Below are 20,864 nucleotides of genomic sequence, written 5' to 3'. Positions count from 1 at the left end.
CGGCAAATCAGGAACATTCAGTTTTGGCAAGCAAATCCAGTACAGTGTAGATTTGGCCTTGTGTTTTAGGTTATTGTCCTGCTGAAAGGTGAATGCCTCTCAGTGTCTGGTGGAAAGCAGATTGAACCAGGTTTTCCTCTAGGATTTTGCCTGCTCCATTCCGTTAATTTTTTATTCTGAAAACTCTCCAGTCCTTAACGATTACACCTATACCCATAACATGATGCAGCCACCACTATGCTTGAAAATATGGAGAGTGATACTCAGTAATGTGTTGTATTGAATTTGCCCCAAGCATAACACTTGTATACAGGACAAAAGGTTAATTGCTTTTCTGCATTTTCTGCAGTATTACTTTAGTGCAAAAACAGGATGCATGTTTTGGAATACATTCTGAACAGGCTTCCTTCTTTTCATTTAGGTTAGTATTGTGGAGTAACTACAATATTGTTGATCCATCCTCAGTTTTCTCCTATCATAGCCATTAGACTACAGTGCCTTGCGGAAGTATTCACCCACCTTGGCATTTTCCCTATTTGATTACCTTACAACCTGTAATTAAAAATAATTTTTGGGGGGTTTGTATCATTTGATTTACACAACATGGCTACCACTTTGAAGATGCAAAGTATTTTTTATTGTGAAACAAACAAGAAATTAGACAAAAAAACTGAAAACCTGAGCGTGCATAACTATTCACCCCCCCAAAGTCAATACTTTGTAGAGCCACCTTTTGCAGCAATTACAGCTGCAAGTCTCTTGGGGTATGTTTCTATAAGCTTGGCACATCTAGCCACTGGGATTTTTGCCCATTCTTTAAGGAAAAACTGCTCCAGCTCCTTCAAGTTGGATGGGTTCTGCTGGTGTACAGCAATCTTTAAGTCATAACACAGATTCTCAATTGGATTGAGGTCTGGGCTTTGACTAGCCCATTCCAAGACATTGCTTCACTGTGGGGATGAAATTCTCGGGGTGATGAGCGGTGTTGGGTTTGCGCCAGACATAGCGTTTTCCTTGATGGCCAAAAAGCTACATTTTAGTCTCATCTGACCAGAGTACCTACTTCCATATGTTTGGGGAGTCTCCCACATGCCTTTTGGTGAACACCAAACATGTTTGCAATTTTTTTTCCTGGCCACTCTTCCATAAAGCCCAGCTCTCTGGACTGTATTGCTTAAAGTGGTCCTATGGACAGATACTCCAATCTCTGCTGTGGAGCTTTGCAGCTCTTTCAGGGTTATCTTTGGTCTCTTTGTTGCCTCTCTGATTAATGCCCTCCTTGCCTGGTCTGTGAGTTTTGGTGGGCAGCCCTCTCTTGGCAGGTTTGTTGTGGTGCCATATTCTTTCCATTTTGTTTTAAATAATGGATTTAATGGTGCTCTGTGGGATGTTCAAAGTTTCGGATATTTTATTATAACCCAAACCTGATCTGTACTTCTCCTCAACTTTGTCCCTGACGTGTTTGGAGAGCTCCTTGGTCTTCATAGTGCCGCTTGCTTGGTGGTGCCCCTTGCTTAGTGGTGTTGCAGACTCTGGGGCATTTCAGAACAGGTGTATATATACTGAGATCATGTGATTGCACACAATAAGATTGCACACAGGTGGACTTTATTTAACTAATTATGTGACTTCTGAAGGTAATTGGTTGCACCAGATCTTATTTTGGGGCTTCATAGCAAAGGGGGTGAATACATATGCACGCACCACTTTTCCGTTTGAATTATTGTATATATTTTTTAAACAAGGTATTTCTTTCACTTCACGAATTTGGACTATTTTGTGTATGTCCATTACATGAAATCCAAATAAAAATCTATTTAAATTACAGGTTGTAATGCAACAAAATAGGACAAATACCAAGGGGGGGTGAATACTTTTGCAAGGCACTGTACAAGTGTTTTAAAGTCACCATTGGCCTCATGGTGAAATCCTTGAGCGGTGTCCTTCCTTTCCGGCAACTGAGTTAGGAAGGACGCTTGTATCTTTGTAGAGTATCAATACACCATCCAAAGTGGAATGAATAATTTCACCATGCTCAAAGGGATATTCAATGTCTGCTTCTTTGCGAAGCATTGGAAAATGTCCTTGGTCTTTGTGATTGAATCGGTGTTTGAAATTCACTGCTCGATTGAGGGACCTTACAGATCATTTTATGTGAGGTACAGAGATGAGGTAGTCACTCAAAAATCATGTTAAACTCGATTATCGCGCACAGAGTCCATGCCACTTATTATGTGACTTGTTATTGACTCAAGACATTTCAGCTTTAATTTTTTTATTAATTTGTAAAAAAAATGTAACATTTAACTTGAGATTATGGGGTATTGTGAGTAGGCCAGTGACAAAAAAAAAATCTAAATGTAATCAATTTTAAATTCAGGATGTAATGCAACAAAATGTAGAAAAAGTCAACCGGTGTGAATACTTTATGTACCTCTGGATGTGGTACCATGCTGGCATTATTTACTTTCACCAGAAAACCAAAATGAGGAAACAGGAGGCTGACTACATGATCTAAATTGTTGCTCTTGTTTGTCTCCTGCAAAACTCAACAGTGAGGCACTATGTTTTATCATAGTCATTAATACAAAGTCCAGCTACAATATGTGTACTGTACCAGTTATTGCAGGAAAAGTGATATGTTTTAAAAGTTTCTGAGAATATAAAAATGTGTCCACATCATTGAGGGTTGTATGTTACTTTCTAAATGTAATCTGTTACAGTTACCTGTCCAAAATTGTAATCAGTAATGTAACTTTTGGATTACCAAAACTCAGAATGTAGTTTTTAATCGTATTACTTCCAGTTACTTTTACACTTAAGAGCCATTAGAAGAAATGTATATTACCAATTGAACGACATCTACTGTAGAATAAATCAATGTTAGAGTTTACATAGCTGGCCATATATGGATGTTGCCTTTTACTTTATGGCAGGGTTCCCCAACTAGTGGCCTGCGGGTAGTTTTATTTGTCCTCCCAAGTTTTCGGAGCAAAAAAAAAAAATCGATACACATTCTTTATTTACATTGTTGGACATAAAAGGCTGTAAAAACACCTGGAAATCAGCTCCAAGTGATTTTGATTTAAGAAATCTGTTCAAGTATTCTCATGCATAATAGAGAGACACATATGATCGTATACAAATGTAAGCAAGGTTTGAAATGATTATGTTTTAGTCAAACATATCTGTTGGGTTTCTGGTCAATTTGCAGTCTAAAAATTATTTGTAATTATGTTCCGGCCAACCAACCATTCCCTCAATAAAAGATAGGGCCTGGTGATGAATCTAGTTGATGATCCTTGTTTTATAGGTTGGTTATATAGGCTTCTTCTAACCCATTGCTTTCTACTACAGATAATAATACAATTAGGCCATATCTTTACTGTCAGATTTCCAGTCATTCCAATTGATGTAATACCCCTTGATCTTCAAGAATAGGAGTTGGAAATATGTAAATATATACTTAACAGAAATGTAAACGCAACATGCAACAATTTCAATGATTTGACTAATTTACAGTTCATAAGGAAATCATTAGGCCCTAATCTATGGCAGCCATGGGTGGGCCTGGGAGGGCATAGGCCGACCCACTGTGGAGCCAGACCCAGCCAATCAGAATTAGTTTTCCCCCACAAAATGGCATTATTACAGACATAAATAGTCCTCAGCACCCCCAACCTCCCCCTCAGACGATCCCGCAGGTGAAGAAGCCGGATGTGGAGGTCCTGGGCTGGCGTGGTTACACATGGTCTGCAGTTGTGTTGCCGGTTGGACGTACTGCCAAATTTTCTAAAACAACTTTTGAGGCGGCTTATGGTAGAGAAATTAACATTCCATTCTCTGGCAACAGCTTTGGTGGATAATCCTGCAGTCAGCATGCCAATTGCTTGCTACTTCACAACTTGAGACATCTGTGGCATTGTGTTGTGTGACAAAACTGCACATTTTAGAGTGGCCTTTTATTGTCCCCAGCACAAGGTGCACCCGTGTAATGATCATGCTGTTTAATCATCTTCTTGTTATGCCACACCTGTCAGGTGGCTGGATTATCTTGGCAAATGAGAAATGCTCACTAACAGGGATGTAAACAAATTTGTGACCAGAATCTGAGAGAAATAAGCTTTTTGTGCATATGGAACATTTCTGGGATCTTTTATTTCAGCTCAAGAAACATGGGACCAACACTTTACATGTTGCGTTTATATTTTTGTTCAGTATAGAGGAGCCAAATTGTTTTACCTGGTCATAAACCAAAAAACAAAAACTTAATTGTTTATGATTTTGTTGTCATGGAGGACTGATTGATTGGGCTCATTGTTTCGAGTTGAAAAAAATAAATGCTGCTCTCATGGAAAGGCATGCTTTGAGCAGTACTGAAAAGGGCTATTTGCATGTGAAAAATGTATTCCATATGCTGCATTTGCTATAGGCCTATTAAATTGTTTTGTTGGTGGCACTTTGATAATTTGCAGCTGTTTAAGTCTATCAAAAGTGTGCAAGCATGTGTCCGTTAGGCCTATGCATTTTTCTTATTAGCACAAATTAGATTGAGCAATAAAAGCCACACTTGTGGTCATCTTAAATTAAACTTGTTTTTAGACAGGAACTCCCTGAAACTTTTATTCAATAGGCTGGGATCCGCACTATGCAGATGTTGCAATAGCGCATTTTTCACTGGCTGTTCATTGGTCTCAAAAACAATGATTGATAAGCAGCTTAAATTTCTTCAATTGAACCATTATTGGGTTAAAATAAACATACACACTACCGTTCAAATGTTTGGGGTCACTTTGAAATGTGTACAATGTATTTCTGATCAATTTGATGTTATTTTAATGGACAAAAAAAAAAGTGCTTTTCTTTCAAAAACAAGGACATTTTAAGTGACCCCAAACTTTTGAACGGTAGTGTACATTTGTGAACAGCCATCCACATCAACCACAATCCGTAAAGCGCAATTAGCTAAATGAGAGAGCAGCAGAGTGATTCACACCAATGCACTAAGTAGCTATTAATAGTAAGTGATATCCCTATTACCCCTAGGCTACACCACTGCTGTCGTCCTTACCGCCAAGCCTTCATTCAAGTTGGATAATCTTTCAACGACGACAGCAGTCACACCATTGGAAGACATTGCTTGGACTGAAGACTACAAAAGCATATACCTGCTTTTTCCCCGAGATCCATCAAACGCATTTAAATGTGCAAATTTTTTCAATGTTGATTTGAATGGCATTGATAAAAACAGAAGGTGTCAAAGATTTGTTTTCGCAAACATCCTTTCTGAATTGAAAAGTAATCTGAGAAGTAATGATCTAGTTTTCAAAAGTATCTGTAATCTGATTACAATGCTTTTGCTGGTAACGTAATGGATTCTAGTTCGTTTTTTTGTAATCCATAACATCAAATAATATGAAATGTTATTTGTCACATGCTTAGTAAACAACAGGTGTAGACTAACAGTGAAAGTCTTACTTACAACGCAGAGTGAAAGATAGATGTGTTAAAAAATATATAGTGTATGTACTGTACATAAAATAAAATCTAATTTTATTTGTCACATGCGCCGAATACAACAGGTGTAGACCTTATAGTGAAATGCTTACTTACAAGCCCTTAACCAACAATGTGGTTTTAAGAAAAATAAGTGTTAAGTAAAAAATAACAAATTACAAATAGTTAAAGAGCAGCAGTAAAATAACAGTAGTGAGGCTATATACAGGGGGTACCGGTACAGAGTCAATGTGCGGGGGCACAAGCTAGTCGAGGTATAGTTAAAGTGACTATGCATAGATAATAACCAGAGAGTAGCAGCAGTGTAAAAGAGAGGGGGACAATGCAAATAGTCTGGGTAGCCATTTGATTAGGTAGGGGTAAAGTGACTGGGAAACAGGATAGATAAGACAGTAGCAGCAGCGTATGTGGTGAGTGAGATAGTTTGTGTGTGTGTGGGCGTATGTAGTGTGTATATGTGTTTGAGTTGAGGTGTCAGTCTAAGTATTAGTAAGTATGTGTGAGTGTGTGTGTAGTCCGGGTAGCCATTTGATTGGCTATTTAGCTGTCTTGTTTAGGGGGTAGAAGTTGTTCAAGGTTCTGTTAGCTCCAGACTCGGCACTCCAGGACCGCTTGCCGTGCGGTAGCAGAGAGAACAGTCTATGGCTTGGGTGGATAGTCTTTGACAATTTTTTGGTCCTTCCTCCGACACCGCCTGGTATAGAGGTCCTGAATGGCAGCGCTCTTGGCCCCAGTGATGTACTGGGCCGTACTCACCACCCTCTGTAGTGCCTTGCGGTCGGATGCCTTGCATTCGCCGTACCAAGTGATGACGCAGCCAGTCAAGACACTCTCAATCGTGCAGCTGCAATCCGTTACACCACAACCCTGCATCATATATTTCCCCGTCTTTAGGAAATAAAAAGGTATCAATGGAGAGTGTATGGGTTTATATTACCCCCTCGGGCTGTGTGCAGGGAAACAAACCCACCCACCCACTCACGTCACCTGGAGAGCAGCGGACCACTCTATTCCTGTGAGCCTACCAGAGGGGAGTGACAGAGAAAGACCATATATCAACATCTAGCACGCTAACAGTCTACCTTTCAGATGAGAGAGAGAACTCAGAGGGGGATGGAGAGAGGGACGGAGAGAGGAAAACAGAGGAACTAAAGGGAGAATTCCAACGACTCGCGCTAATGCTAGAGGGGGGTGGGGGATATGAGAGAATGAAAGAGTACGGAGGGAGAAAAAAGGAATGGGAAAGCAAGAGAGATCACAGGTGGCGTCCTGCGTTCAGGGTATGCATACAGATGAACACACTCACACGAGCGAGAGAAGGGCCTCCTTTTTATTCAGGCACCGCAGAGGGCAGTCCTTATCAGGACTCTCTAAACAGGACAGATAACATGCATCCGTCCACACAGCCGCAACAAGATAAACGCCAGACACACACAGAGCTTTCACTCCTCTTCACACACTCCCAGATATAGTGCCTTCTGAAAGTATTCAGACCCCTTGACTTTCCCCACATGTTGTTACGTTACAGCCTCATTCTAAAATGGATTAAATACATAAAATCCTCAGCAATCTACACAGAATAGCCCATAATGACAAAGCGAAAACAGGTTTTTAGAAATGTTTGCACATTTATTGAAAATAAAAAACAAATACCTTATTTACATAAGTATTCAGACCCTTTGCTATGAGACTTGAAATTGAGCTCCAGTGCATCCTGTTTCCATTGATCCTCCCTGAGATGTTTCTACAACTTGATTGGAGTCCACATGTGGTAAATTCATTTGATTGGACATGATTTGGAAAGGCACACACCTGTCAATATAAGGTCCCACAGTTGACTGTGCATGTAAGAGCAAAAACCAAGCCATGAGGTCTAATGAATTGTCCGTAGAGCTCTGAGACAGGATTGAGTTGAGGCACAGATCTGGGGAAGGGTACCAAAAAATATCTGCAGCATTCTTAAATGGAAGAAGTTTGGAACCACCTAGAGTTGGTCGCCCAACCAAACTGAGCAATTGAGGGAGAAGAGCCTTGGTAAGGGAGGTGATCAAGAACCCGATGGTCACTCTGACAGAGCTCCGGAGAATCTCTGTGGAGATGGGAGAACCTTCCAGAAGGACAACCAGCACTACACCAGTCAGGCCTTTATGGTAGTGGCCAGACGGAAGCCACTCCTCAGTAAAAGGCACATGACAGCCCGCTTGCAGAAAGTCACCTAAAGACTCTCAAACCATGAGAAACAAGATTCTCTGGTCTGATGAAACCAAGATTGAACTATTTGGCCTGAATGCCAAGCTTCACGTCTGGACGAAACCTGGCACCATACCTACGGTGAAGCATGGTGGTGGCAGCATCTTGAGTTGGGGATGTTTTTCAGCGGTAGGGACTGGGAAAGACTAGTCAGGATCAAAGCAAAGATGAACGGACAAAAGTACAGATAGATCCTTCATGAAAACCTGCTCCATCTCTGGAGAGACCTGAAAATAGCTGTGCAGCAACGCTCCCCATCCAACCTGACAGAGCTTGAGAGGATCTGCAGAGAAGAATGGGAGAAACTCCCCAAATACAGCTGTGCCAAGCTTGTACCCAAGAAAACTCGAGGGCATAATCGCAGCAAAAGGTGCTTCAACAAAGTACTGAGTAAAGGGTCTGAAAACGTATGTAAACGTGATATTTCAGTTTTTATTTAATTTTATTGAGCAAAATTTTCTAAAAACCTGTTTTTGCTTTGCCATTAAGGGGTATTGTGTGTAAATTGATGAGGGAAAAAAACAATTTTATCAATTTTAGATTAAGGCTGTAAATAAGAAAATGTGGGAAAAGTCAAGGGGTCTGAGTACTTTCCGAATGCGCTGTATACACGACAGGCCAGTGAGAGACGAGAAAGGTGGAGGAGAAGAAAATACAGAGGAATGGATGACTACCGTAAGTCAATAAAGGTCTCAAGGTTTTCTTACTTGGAGAAAGCAGTCAGACAGACAGAGGAGAAGTAATCGATACACAGGATTGGCAGTGCGAGAGAGGTTTTACAAGCTTTCATCATTCCAGAGCAGGTAGTGGGCCACAGGGCTAAAGAGTATTTCAGTAGAAAGACAGAAAAACACAGTAGGGGTACAGATCTCTCTTGCCTGGGCGACATTTACATTTGTACATTTTAGTCATTTAGCAGGCGCTCTTATCCAGAGTGGCTTAGAGGAGCAATTAGGGTTAAACGCCTCGCTCAGATATTTCAGCTAGTCGGCTCGAGGATTCGAACCAGCGACCTTTCGGTTACTGGCCCAACGCTAGACTACCGGCAGCAGTTATTAACCTGTAACAGAGAGGGAACACACACCAACAGATTCCTCTGAATATCCTTTCTATTGGCAGCAATACAACCACATAAATGGACACTGGAACCAAGTGACTCTAGTAAACACTCCTCTGTCCACTTCCATTATAGAGACAGACAGAGGAGAAAGGATCGATTCATGGGATTGGCAGGGAGAGAGAGAGAGGTCTTACAAGCTTTCTCATCAGCGTCATGTTTCCGCAGAGCAATGGAGAAACATCACACACACACTTTATATGCACACGCAAGCGCACAAAATCATATGGGCTTTTGAATGAGACGGCTGACGGCAGAGTTGAGCTGGATATTGATGTGACATGATCATGGTCAGGTATTGAGCTTTAGGTCTTAAGTGCAGAGGGCCACTCAGAGAGATTAATATTGTCTGATAAAGAGAGACCCATCCACATCATGTCCCCGGCTCTCAACATCTGTTCAGGAGGACGCAGATGTACCCAGCACTCAGGTACAAGGGTAGTTCAACACAAAACATGTCCTGTGCCCAGCACTCATGAACAAGGTTAGTTCAAAACATGCACCAAACACTCAATGAACAAGGCTAGTTCAACACCAGGTCAAGATATAAGGACACATATCTAGCTGCACTTCAAATACCTCTCGTCTTCTTAGGAAATATGCTTTTAAAGTGCTTTCCTCATACTCTTAGATTTAAGTGCTCAAAATGGCAATGAACAAAAGGTCACTTGTAAAACAGACATATTGTATGTCCATGATGGTCGAAAACATTCCAAATACAGCTTTCACAAAAACAACATCTAGGCCGGTATTTCTTTCCAAACCAAGACAACAAAAACGTCAACAAACATTGACAGTGACCGTGAGGAAACATACAAGTGGGCACTTTCCAATTTCTTGAGAGAGGTTCTGGGTAATGGTTGTGTGGCTGCTAGTTTTCCCAAATACCACTGAGAGCTATGTTGTGAAAGGATGCAGTCACCTGAAATGGTCTTTACTGGTGGATAGTGCTGTGTGTGTGTGTGTGTGTGTGTGTGTGTGTGTGTGTGTGTGTGTGTGTGTGTGTGTGTGTGTGTGTGTGTGTGTGTGTGTGTGTGTGTGTGTGTGTGTATGTGTGTGTGGAGAGAGAGAAAAGAGGAGAGAGAGAGAAGAAGAGAAGGAGAGAAAGAGAGAGAAGACTGTTGACAGCAAAGCTGAGCTGGGAATGAAGCAAATGTCTGCTGGCATGTACAAAGATTACACTAAACACCATGAGAGAGAGAGCGAGAGAGAGAAACAGAGAGAGAAAGAAAAACAGAGATAAACTGAGAGTGGGAAGGTGTGTTTGGGTGTTTGCATCGTGATATGTCTTCTGTCCTGTTGACACGGTCTCTAATGCTGCTCCCTCCACAACAGTCTCTAACATGCTGACCACACCGGTCGCGTCGCGTGCTCGAGTGTTGCAAAATAAATGTACACATACATGTTATTCAATCATTGCACCCACAATGCTCGCGCGTGCCAACGAGCGTCTGCGTTGCCAGGCGCTAAAATAGAAGTTCTGCGTCACTTCTATTTGTTCTGCGTCACCTCTATTTGTTCTGCGTCACCTCTATTTGTTCTGCGTCACCTCTATTTGTTCTGCGTCACCTCTATTTGTTCTGCGTCACCTCTATTTGTTCTGCGTCACCTCTATTTGTGACGCAGAACGCGATACAAGTCCCATCTCCTCATTCATTTTTGGAAGCATATACCCACGTGCCATCTCCTCATTGGTTATATCCACGTGGGTGATTGAAAGATGAACCGAGGTCGGTTGTGGTAATATACCTTATTCCGAAAGTTAGTTGCCAATCGCCATATAGTCCAAAGAAGAAGAAGCCTGGAAGGAGGAGAGATGACTAGAAACGACTCGGTTGACCGTTTTATGTGTGGATTAATTGTCAGAGTAGAGGACCTTGTGCATTTCAGGTAAAATAACAACCCAATATTTATATCCCTGGCCAAATTAGCTAGCAACAGCAAGCTAACTAGCTAGCTAAATAGGACAAATTAGCTAGCAACTGCAAGCTAGCTAGCTAAATTGCCATAAATGTTTAATGTTTTTTGACCTGTCCCGGTTGACAAAATCAAAATCAATTTGCGTGTGTCCAGATTGGGCATGGTGTAATGCTGCTCCCTCCACAGCAGTCTCTAACGCTGCTCCTTCCACAACAGTCTCTAACGCTGCTCCCTCCACAGCAGTCTCTAACGCTGCTCCCTCCACAGCAGTCTCTAACGCTGCTCCCTCCACAGCAGTCTCTAACGCTGCTCCCTCCACAGCAGTCTCTAACGCTGCTCCCTCCACAACAGTCTCTAACGCTGCTCCTTCCACAACAGTCTCTAACGCTGCTCCCTCCACAGCAGTCTCTAACGCTGCTCCCTCCACAGCAGTCTCTAACGCTGCTCCTTCCACAACAGTCTCTAACGCTGCTCCCTCCACAACAGTCTCTAACGCTGCTCCCTCCACAACAGTCTCTAACGCTGCTCCCTCCACAGCAGTCTCTGACGCTGCTCCCTCCACAGCAGTCTCTGACGCTGCTCCCTCCACAGCAGTCTCTAACGCTGCTCCCTCCACAGCAGTCTCTAACGCTGCTCTCTCCACAGCAGTCTCTAACGCTGCTCCCTCCACAGCAGTCTCTAACGCTGCTCCTTCCACAACAGTCTCTAACGCTGCTCCCTCCACAGCAGTCTCTAACGCTGCTCCCTCCACAGCAGTCTCTAACGCTGCTCCCTCCACAGCAGTCTCTAACGCTGCTCCCTCCACAACAGTCTCTAACGCTGCTCCCTCCACAACAGTCTCTACCGCTGCTCCCTCCACAACAGTCTCTCCCGCTGCTCCCTCCACAACAGTCTCTAAGGCTGCTCCCTCCACAACAGTCTCTCCCGCTGCTCCCTCCACAACAGTCTCTACTACTGCTCCCTCCACAACAGTCTCTACTGCTGCTCCCTCCACAACAGTCTCTACTACTGCTCCCTCCACAACAGTCTCTACTACTGCTCCCTCCACAACAGTCTCTACTACTGCTCCCTCCACAACAGTCTCTACTACTGCTCCCTCCACAACAGTCTCTCCCGCTGCTCCCTCCACAACAGTCTCTCCTGCTGTTCCCTCCACAACAGTCTCTCCTGCTGTTCCCTCCACAACAGTCTCTCCTGCTGCTCCCTCCACAACAGTCTCTACGCTGCTCCCTCCACAACAGTCTCTGACGCTGCTCCCTCCACAGCAGTCTCTGACGCTGCTCCCTCCACAGCAGTCTCTGACGCTGCTCCCTCCACAGCAGTCTCTGACGCTGCTCCCTCCACAGCAGTCTCTGACGCTGCTCCCTCCACAGCAGTCTCTGACGCTGCTCCCTCCACAGCAGTCTCTGACGCTGCTCCCTCCACAGCAGTCGTCCATCACAAGACTGGCTCACTCAGGTACACATCACTCTCATAAACCCTCAAGTAACAGCCTCATCACAGCCCAGCCCATTGTGTGTGTGTGTGTGAGAGAGAAAGAGAGAGAGTGTGTACGTCACTCACAGCAGAGTAGTTAGAGAGGGGAAGTGTGTGTCATTGCTGTAAATCCAGGCAGGCCCGGCAGTGCTTTAGCCTGTTCTCAACACAATTACTGACCCGACGACATGAAAGAGGGCTTAACCACAACATGAGGTTTCAGTTAGGAGTGTGTGTAGTGTATGTGTGTGTGAACTGCATATTAACATATTTCTTAAACTTTTGTATTTTTTGGGGGCGGTTGTATTTTTTGACATTTACCAATGCAATGAACATAAGGAAGGCAGGGATTTACAGTTAGAAGCATGTATTTTGTGTGTGTGTGTGTGTGTGTGTGTGTGTGTGTGTTGGACTAAGCGAGGCCAGGAGGTTTTGGTTATCAGGCCTAATAGTGGCTTTCGGTATGAGAGTAAATGACTTTAGTATATCCTGCCAGGTTAGTGCCATACAATTGGTCCCTTTCTCTCTCCCCTACATCTCTGCTGTTACAACCTGATACATCACAAGTGAAATGAGTTGTTTTGAACATCATCATTAGAAGTTTAAAGTGTAATTACCAAAAGCTCTTTCCTTCCTTCTCTTTTTCTCTCTCTACACCCCCTCCATCACTCCCTCCCCCATTCCCTCGAATAAAAAGCAAACGCACAGGAAGCGAATGACGGGGGAAAACGGAACACTTAATCACAAGGGGCTTGTGGACATCTCAAATGTTGTTCAAGAGGCCGTTAATATAGAATCATTTGAGTAGGAGATGGGCGGAACAGACTGGATCAGAATGGCAGATGGAAAGCTCAGTGCTTTGATTGCATTTATCAAAGGCTGGAGCAGGAAAGACAACCATTATTCTATTAGATCTCGGAGAGAGGGCAGAGGGCGTCTCTATTCGGCCACGCACACAAACATACACGACCAAAAGTATGTGGACAACTGCTCGCGTGAAGATCTCATTCCGAAATCATGGGCATTAATATGGAGTTGGTCCCCCCCCTTTTGCTGATATAACAGCCTCCACTCTTCTGGGAAGGCTTTCCACTAGATTTTGGAACATTGCTGCGGGAACTTGCTTCCATTCGGCCACAAGAACATTAGTGATGTCGGGGCACTGATGTTGGTCGATTAGGCCTGGTTCGCAGTCGCTGTTCCAATTCATCCCATAGGTCTTCGATGGGGTTGAGGTCAGGCCTCTGTGCAGGCCTGTCAAGTTCTTCCACACCAAAACCATTTCTGTATGGACTTTACTTTGTGCACGGGGGCATTGTCATGCTGAAACAGTAAAGAGCCTTTCCCAAACTGTTGCCAAGGTTAGAATGTCATTGTATGCTGTAGTGTTAAGATGTCCCTTCACTAGAACTAAGGGGCCCAGGCTGAACCATGAAAAACAGCTTCAGACCATTAATTCCTCCTCCATCAAACCTTACAGTTGACACTATGCATACGGGCAAATAGCGTTCTCCTGGCATCCGCCAAACTCATATTGGTCTGTCGGAGTGCCAGATGGTGAATCGAGATTCATCACTCCAGAGAAGGCGTTTCCACTGCTCCAGAGTCCAATGGTGGCGAGCTTTACACCGCTCCAGCCGACGCTCGCCATTTTGTATGTTGATCTTAGGCTTGTGTGCAGCTGCCCGGCCATGGAAACCCATTTCACGAAGCTCCCAAAAAACAAGTTATTGTGCTGACGTTGCTTCCAGAGGCAGTTTGGAACCCGGTAGTGAGTGTTGCACACACAGAGAGACAGAGAGAGAGAGAGACAGACAGAGAGAGAGAGTGCTAATGTACTATTGTGGTAATTTATCAAGTGGTCGGTCCACGGTTCAGCTCCAGTATGAACACAGAGACTCTGAAGGGGAGTGGTCCAGTGATTACACTCACTATGGGTCAGCTAGAGGGGAAACACATGGCAGTGGAACCCCTGAACGATTCAAGACATGAGCACAGTGTTTCCCTGACCACCACAGACCAGGCTAAGACACCATAGGATCTTACTCTGGGGGGAAACATACCAATATATAAGTAATGTGAGTTTGCAGTGGGAACGTCCACACGAACAAGGTCTGGACATGCAAACATGTTTTATAAACTATTACTGTACCGAGTTAGAGTTACTATTATTCCAGAGAAGAGAGGTTCAGGCTGATTTGAGAACAGATCCAGTATGTGTGGATTATAGCTGAGGTGTTTAGATGATGACAGTAGAGGTGAAAGGGGTGAGAGAGGACAGAGCCCAGAGGAAGAGAGACACAGTCAACTTTCTGCCCTGCAGGGCGGGCGGGCGAGCGGGCTCGCACACACACACACACACACACACACACACACACACACACACACACACACACACACACACACACACACACACACACACACACAGCAGTAACTCTCACCCAAACGCTCTCTGTCAGACTGTTCATAAAGTTAGTTATAGAAATATAGCATGTAGAATGACATTTTTACCGTGGTCTGTGATCTTGCAGGAGACCAGGTAGAGTTCTTTGAGACTCCTCCCCTCCTTGGCGATGATCTCCACACACCTGGGAGGAAGAGACAAAGAAATGAGAGGAAAGCTCCGGATCACCCGAAGAGTTTTCATAACACACAGGGTCTAGCTCTATGCGTACGACTTCTACGCACGCACACACTCACGGCAGGCTGTATTCCCCCACTATAGGTTAACCATGACAGCTCCAGGGACATATCTGTTCATATATTTCACTGTGTGCTTCTCCTAACACTTACACTGATCAATAATTAACCATGATCTGCTCTCATTAGAGCCCACAGACCAGGGCCTACGATAACGCAGCGGACGGGGAGGGTGTGTGTCTGTGTGTGTTTTTACACTTCAAAGGAGCTCAGTGGTGGAATATCTGCATTCGGCCCATTCTCTCTCCCTGGGACCCTAGTAGAGACCCCCCCCCCTGTGTATGTGTGCGTGCACGTACGTCTGTGCGCGCACTCCAGGGGAGGCCAGAGGAAGATCAGAGAAGCCGTTTCAGATGATTTTCTGTAAATGGTTCTAATGAGGCGAGGGTTAGCAACACTGGTTTGATCAATGCGTTTGACCCATTAACCTTCAGCAAAACCCTCTGATGTTTTTGTCCCGGATTATGCTGCATATTTCATTTCGTCAAATGCACACGGGGGCTTTCCCATGAGGTTAAAGTGGGATAGTATGACGCGCCACTGTCTCCTACAGCTGAGCGCTGGGCCTTTCAAGTTCTGGGCCAGTATTCATAAAAGCATCTCTGAGTAGAGTCTTTTAAGCCGTAATCACAGAGAGACGCCCGTCAATGGCATGAAAGGTGCATGTTAGAGTAGCCAGCGTCAATTCACACACACTGCGTAGCGTATGCCAACGTAACTGTCACGAAAATCCACAATAAACAGTTGCTATGTAGGCCCTGGGAGTTAATGTTGCGGGTTCCTTTTTGACTCACCTTCGACTCACCTTGCTTTGCTAGCTCAGGAGGACGTTGTAGCTAATAATCGCGAGTTGTTTACAAACAACCAAGTCTCTCTCTTCTACATACAACATTATTCTCTTTTGAAATCGGAGTCCTCGAGTTTTCCGGACGTAACCTGCCTCGGCTATATGCCTACAATCGAAATAAACACAGGTAGACTGCGAATTGTTTCAAACACGTAACCTATTTGACTGATAAACCTTACCTTACAGCCCAATACATTTAAAACTAGTCTTGAGTCTACTTAGCATAGGGAAGATCGTAACACAGGTACGCATGTGGCAGGGTCTACAGACAAACACGGATTACAGAGGGAAAACCAGCCATGTCGCAGACACCGACGTCTTGCTCCCGGACAAGCTAAACACCTTCTTCGCCCGCTTTGAGGATAACACAGTGCCACCGACGCGGCCCACTCCCAAGGACTGTGGGCTCTCGTTCTCTGTGGCCGACGTGAGTAAGACATTTAAGCGTGTTAACCCTTGCAAGGCTGCAGGACCAGACGATATCCCTAGCCACGTCCTCAGAGCATGCGCAGACCAGCTGGCTGGAGTGTTAACGGACATATTCATTCTCTCCCTATCCCAGTCTGCTGTCCCCACTTGCTTCAAGATGTCCACCATTGTTCCTGTAGCCAAGAAAGCAAATGTAACTGAACTAAATGACTATCGCCCCGTAGCACCCACTTCTGTCATCGTGAAGTGCTTTGAGAGACTAGTCAAGGATCATATCACCTCTACCTTACCTGACATCCTAGACCCACTACAATTTGCATACGGCGCCAACAGATCCACGGATGACACAATCACCATCGCACTGCCCTATACCATCTGGACAAGAGGAATACCTATGTAAGAATGCTGTTCATTAACTATAGCTCAGCATTCAACACCATAGTACCCTCCAAGCGCATCATTAAGCTCGGGGCCCTGGGTCTGAACCCCGCCCTGTGCAACTGGGTCCTGAACTTCCTGACGGGCCGCGCCCTCCTGTACTTCCTGTTCACCCATGACTGCATGGCCACGCACACCTCCGACTCAATCATCAAGTGTGCAGACGACACAACAGTTGTAGGCCTGATTACCAACAATGACGAGACAGCCTACAGGGAGGTGGTGAGGGCCCTGGCGGAGTGGTGCCAGGAAAGTAACCTCTCCCTCAACGTCAACAAAACAAAGGAGCTGATCGTGGACTTCAGAGAGAGCAGGCCCCTATTCACATCGACGGGACTGCAGTGGAGAAGGTGGAAAGCTTCACATCACCGACGATCTGAAATGGTCTGCCAACACAGACAGTGTTTTGAAGAAGGCGCAACAGCGTCTCTTCAACCTCAGGAGGCTGAAGAAATTCGGCTTGGCGCCTAAAACCCTCACAAACTTTTACAGACGCACAATTGAGAGCATCCTGTCGGGCTGTATCACCGCCTGGTACGGCAACTTCACTGCCCGCAACCGCAGGGCTCTCCAGAGGGTGGTGCGGTCTGCACAACGCATCACCGCGGGCAAACTACCTGCCCTCCAGGACACCTACAGCACCTGATGTCACAGGAAGGCCAAAAAGATCATCAGGGACAACAACCACCCGAGCCACGCCCTGTTCACCCTGCTACCACCCAGAAGGCGAGGTCAGTACAGGTGCATCAAAGCTGGGACCGAGACTGAAAAACAGCTTCTATCTCAAGGCCGTCAGGCTGTTAAATAGCCATCACTAGCTGGCTACCACCCGGTTAATCAACCCTGCACCTTAGAGGCTGCTGACCTATAGACATAGTCATTTTAATAATGGAACACTCATCACTTTAATTATGTTTACATACTGCTTTACTCATTCCATATGTATATACTGTATTCTATTCTACTGTATTTTAGTCAATGCCACTCCGACAGCTCGTCCTAATATTTATATATTTCTTAACTCTATTCTTTTACTTTAGATTTGTGTGTATTTTTGTGAATTGTTAGATATTACTGCACTGTTGGAGCTAGGAACACAAGCATTTCGCTACACCCGCAATAACATCTGCTAAATATGTGTATGTGACCAATAAAATTTGATTTGAACAATCAAACTAATTCCTTTTCTACAAACGACCCTCACATTTTATCTGCTTCCTTTACCAGTATTGCTCCACGTAGACGCCAGAAAAATAGACTTGCTTTCTAATTTCATAAGCTACAGTATGACGCTGTAATGCATTCTATTTCCAAATGCTTTTTGTTTGAATTGGGCTTTAGGCTGTGTTTACACAGGCAGCCCAATTCTGATCTTTTGACCAATTACATCAGATCTTTTCACATCAGATATTGGTCTTTTGAAGAATATCTGATGTGAAAAGATCTGACGTAATTGTGTAAAGCTTTATGACTACCAGACCTAATCTGAATAATACTCATGTTTTCCAAGTCAATGATTTTTGTGACAATGTGATGACATGTTGAACAGTGGTACCCTGTGACAACAGGAAGGAGTAGAACAGTATCACAGGATAGAACCTTCAATCCCCATCATCACAAACACCTCATGTCACACACTCCCTCCAGAGAATCAGGATCACAAGCAGAAAACTATTCCATTGTTCCATGGCTTCGGTCCCAAATGGCACCCTATCCCCGATAGTGTACCACTTTTGACCAGTGTCCATGTAGTATACTGTAGGGAATAGGGCGCTATTTGGGTTACACAATTTCACTGAGAGTCAACACAACACATTTCCAGTTGAACTGAGACAAATCGCATTTACCGGGCCCATCTTTTCCATCCGCATGTGTGATTCTCCAGTTCTTATGTGATATGATAAATATGCTCTCGCATATGAAACACAACATGGATAAGTATTCGCATGTATTACACCTTGTAGTGTGACACATTTGCAACGGAAGACTCAAAGATAAAAGCCAATAAGAAAAGTATGTGACAGTAGCAACAAGAATGGGTACATGGGTCTATTTCCGCTGTATTGAGTGAATCTGCCTCCCAACATGTACCCCACCCCATTAGCTTGAGTTCACTGGTCTGAATCCACATAGATAGATAACCTTTTATATTGCATTGTCCCTCTCCCTCCCGTCTCCTCTCCCTCACATCCAACCTCTCTTTCCATTTCCACTGAAGACGATTATCCAAATGGAGGAAAAACATTCCTGTAAATTTACTGCAGTTTGATGTGTTTCAGTGGCGCCCATAAAAAGATCATTGAGGACCATTGTTAGACCATCAGGCGACAGTACATTGCTCTCCACACAACTAATGCTGTTTCCATATCCCTGCAAACCCCTCTCCCCCACAGCTGAGGTGACCTGATACGCAGTCCAGACCGTGAACCATCCACTCTAATAGACATGCGGTCATTCTAAATAGGCCACTCTAAACCGTTACCGGTTCATTCTAAACTGTAAATGTTTGTCTTGTACGAGTTCAAATGCACACAGCTCCACTAATTCGGTTATTCTGCGAAACGTGGCGCCGTTCTGGACAAAACGGGGAACCTGAGACGCCGCACTCTAGCTGCGGTGGTCACAGTAGGGAAAACGGCAAAGACCTACTCAGATCTCATCACACGTGCGAAGTAGAGCCAACTGGTCAAACTGACCCACCAGTCAAACTGGGGCGCTGAGACAGAAGAACCATTAAGTCCCATGGATCATCATTCTCCGTGGAGTATATTAGTGCTGCAGCATTAGTGACCATCCAGGCTGACAAATGAGCACATTGAGCAGAGATAGAGGGGTAACGGATGGAGGGATGAGGGAGGAGAGTGATGGTTCCTCTGAGAGCTTGTTACTGTGTGCCCTGATCTCTGGGGTCAGGCCAAACCCAATTAGAGCCAACATCAGAGACAGGGGGGGGATAAGGGGAAAGGGAGAGAAATGCAGAGAGAGAGAGAAACAGAGAGGCAGAGGGAGAGAAACGCAGAGAGAGAGAGAGAGAGAGAGAGAGGGGGCAGAGGGAGAGAAATGCAAAGAGAGAGAGAGGGGCAGAGGGAGAGAGAGAAATTGAGGGAGGGAGTGAGCGATAGCACGAGAGATTGATAGAGGCAAAAAAGTGAGACAGTGAGCCGGAGAGGACTTTCATGAGACCCAGCTGGGATGAGAGGCGATGAAGAGTAGAAGAGAGGAGAGGATCTAAGGAGGAAGACGACACAGTGTGTGTCACATTAAAGAATTCCCCCTGATTGAGAAGCAACAAGCACCTGCCTACCCTTGGTTCCCCCATGCTCATGTCCCGCGCTCAGCTGACATGAATTAGTGATCCACTCTCTTTCAATCATGTAGAGCTACCATGACAAAAGGCCCTGGCGGAGTGTGCCCACTAGAATACAGAGAGAGATAGTAACACACACTCACATGGAAGAGGGGCTTAGTATGCAAAATATCTCTATGCTACAATATAGAAATGTCCTAGTGCCAGGAGCAATGCTGCTGCTGCTGGGGTCAGAATGATGATGGCAGATGTACAGGCATTACTATGGCTTCACTTAGGACTGGACAGTGTGTAGGAATATATGTTTCTGAACTCATAAGTGGTTGACTCTTGTATTCATGTTTTCTTCTGTACTTGTTTGAGCATTGATCTTTTTGTCCAGTAAGGTAAAGCGATAAATGCTTCATAGGTGTTCCTACATTTGTATCGAGGAATATGATGGGCCAATTAGTGTCCAGCACTCATTGTTCGACTACCTGTCGCTACCCACTACTGGCTCAACCCTCAATAGCCAACAAGGGGAGTTACTATGACAACAAAGGAGTTGCTATGACAACAAAACTACTATACAGCTGAGTGATTAGTGTGAGTGGCATAGAATAAAGAGGGAGAGGTAGAAATAAAAAGAGAACGAGTGAGAAAGAAGTGATGAACAAGTGACAACCGAGGAGATGAGCAAAGAGAATGAGAATTGGAAAATACATCAATTAACTGGAGGCAAAACAATAAACACCTAACAAAACACAAGAAAACAGAACAGCTCTGTGTATGACACTACTGTACAGAGAGGAGAGAGAGAAAGAAAGTAAAGAGAGAAGGTGAGAGGTGGAGAGAGCAAGAGAAGTGAGACACACAGAGAGTGA

The 20,864-nt window shown here is 44.5% G+C and overlaps 1 protein-coding gene across 2 annotated transcripts in view; it reads right to left on the bottom strand.

Annotated features, from left to right (window-relative positions):
* Positions 1–14,957, bottom strand: part of LOC120042563 (F-box/LRR-repeat protein 17-like) — a 100,912-nt gene extending 85,955 nt beyond the window's left edge. For both annotated transcript variants that reach the window (XM_038987415.1, XM_038987478.1), the window contains exon 1: positions 14,792–14,957. In XM_038987415.1, the coding sequence (XP_038843343.1) occupies positions 14,792–14,927 (136 nt within the window). In that variant the 5' untranslated portion in view covers positions 14,928–14,957. The remainder of the gene's footprint in view (positions 1–14,791) is intronic.
* Positions 14,958–20,864: the final 5,907 nt, after the last annotated feature.

This window comes from Salvelinus namaycush, chromosome 1 (assembly GCF_016432855.1).
Source record: "Salvelinus namaycush isolate Seneca chromosome 1, SaNama_1.0, whole genome shotgun sequence".
NCBI lineage: Eukaryota > Metazoa > Chordata > Actinopteri > Salmoniformes > Salmonidae > Salvelinus > Salvelinus namaycush.
The sequence above is the reverse complement of the archived record's forward strand: the minus strand, read 5'-3'. Positions and strand labels throughout refer to the sequence as shown.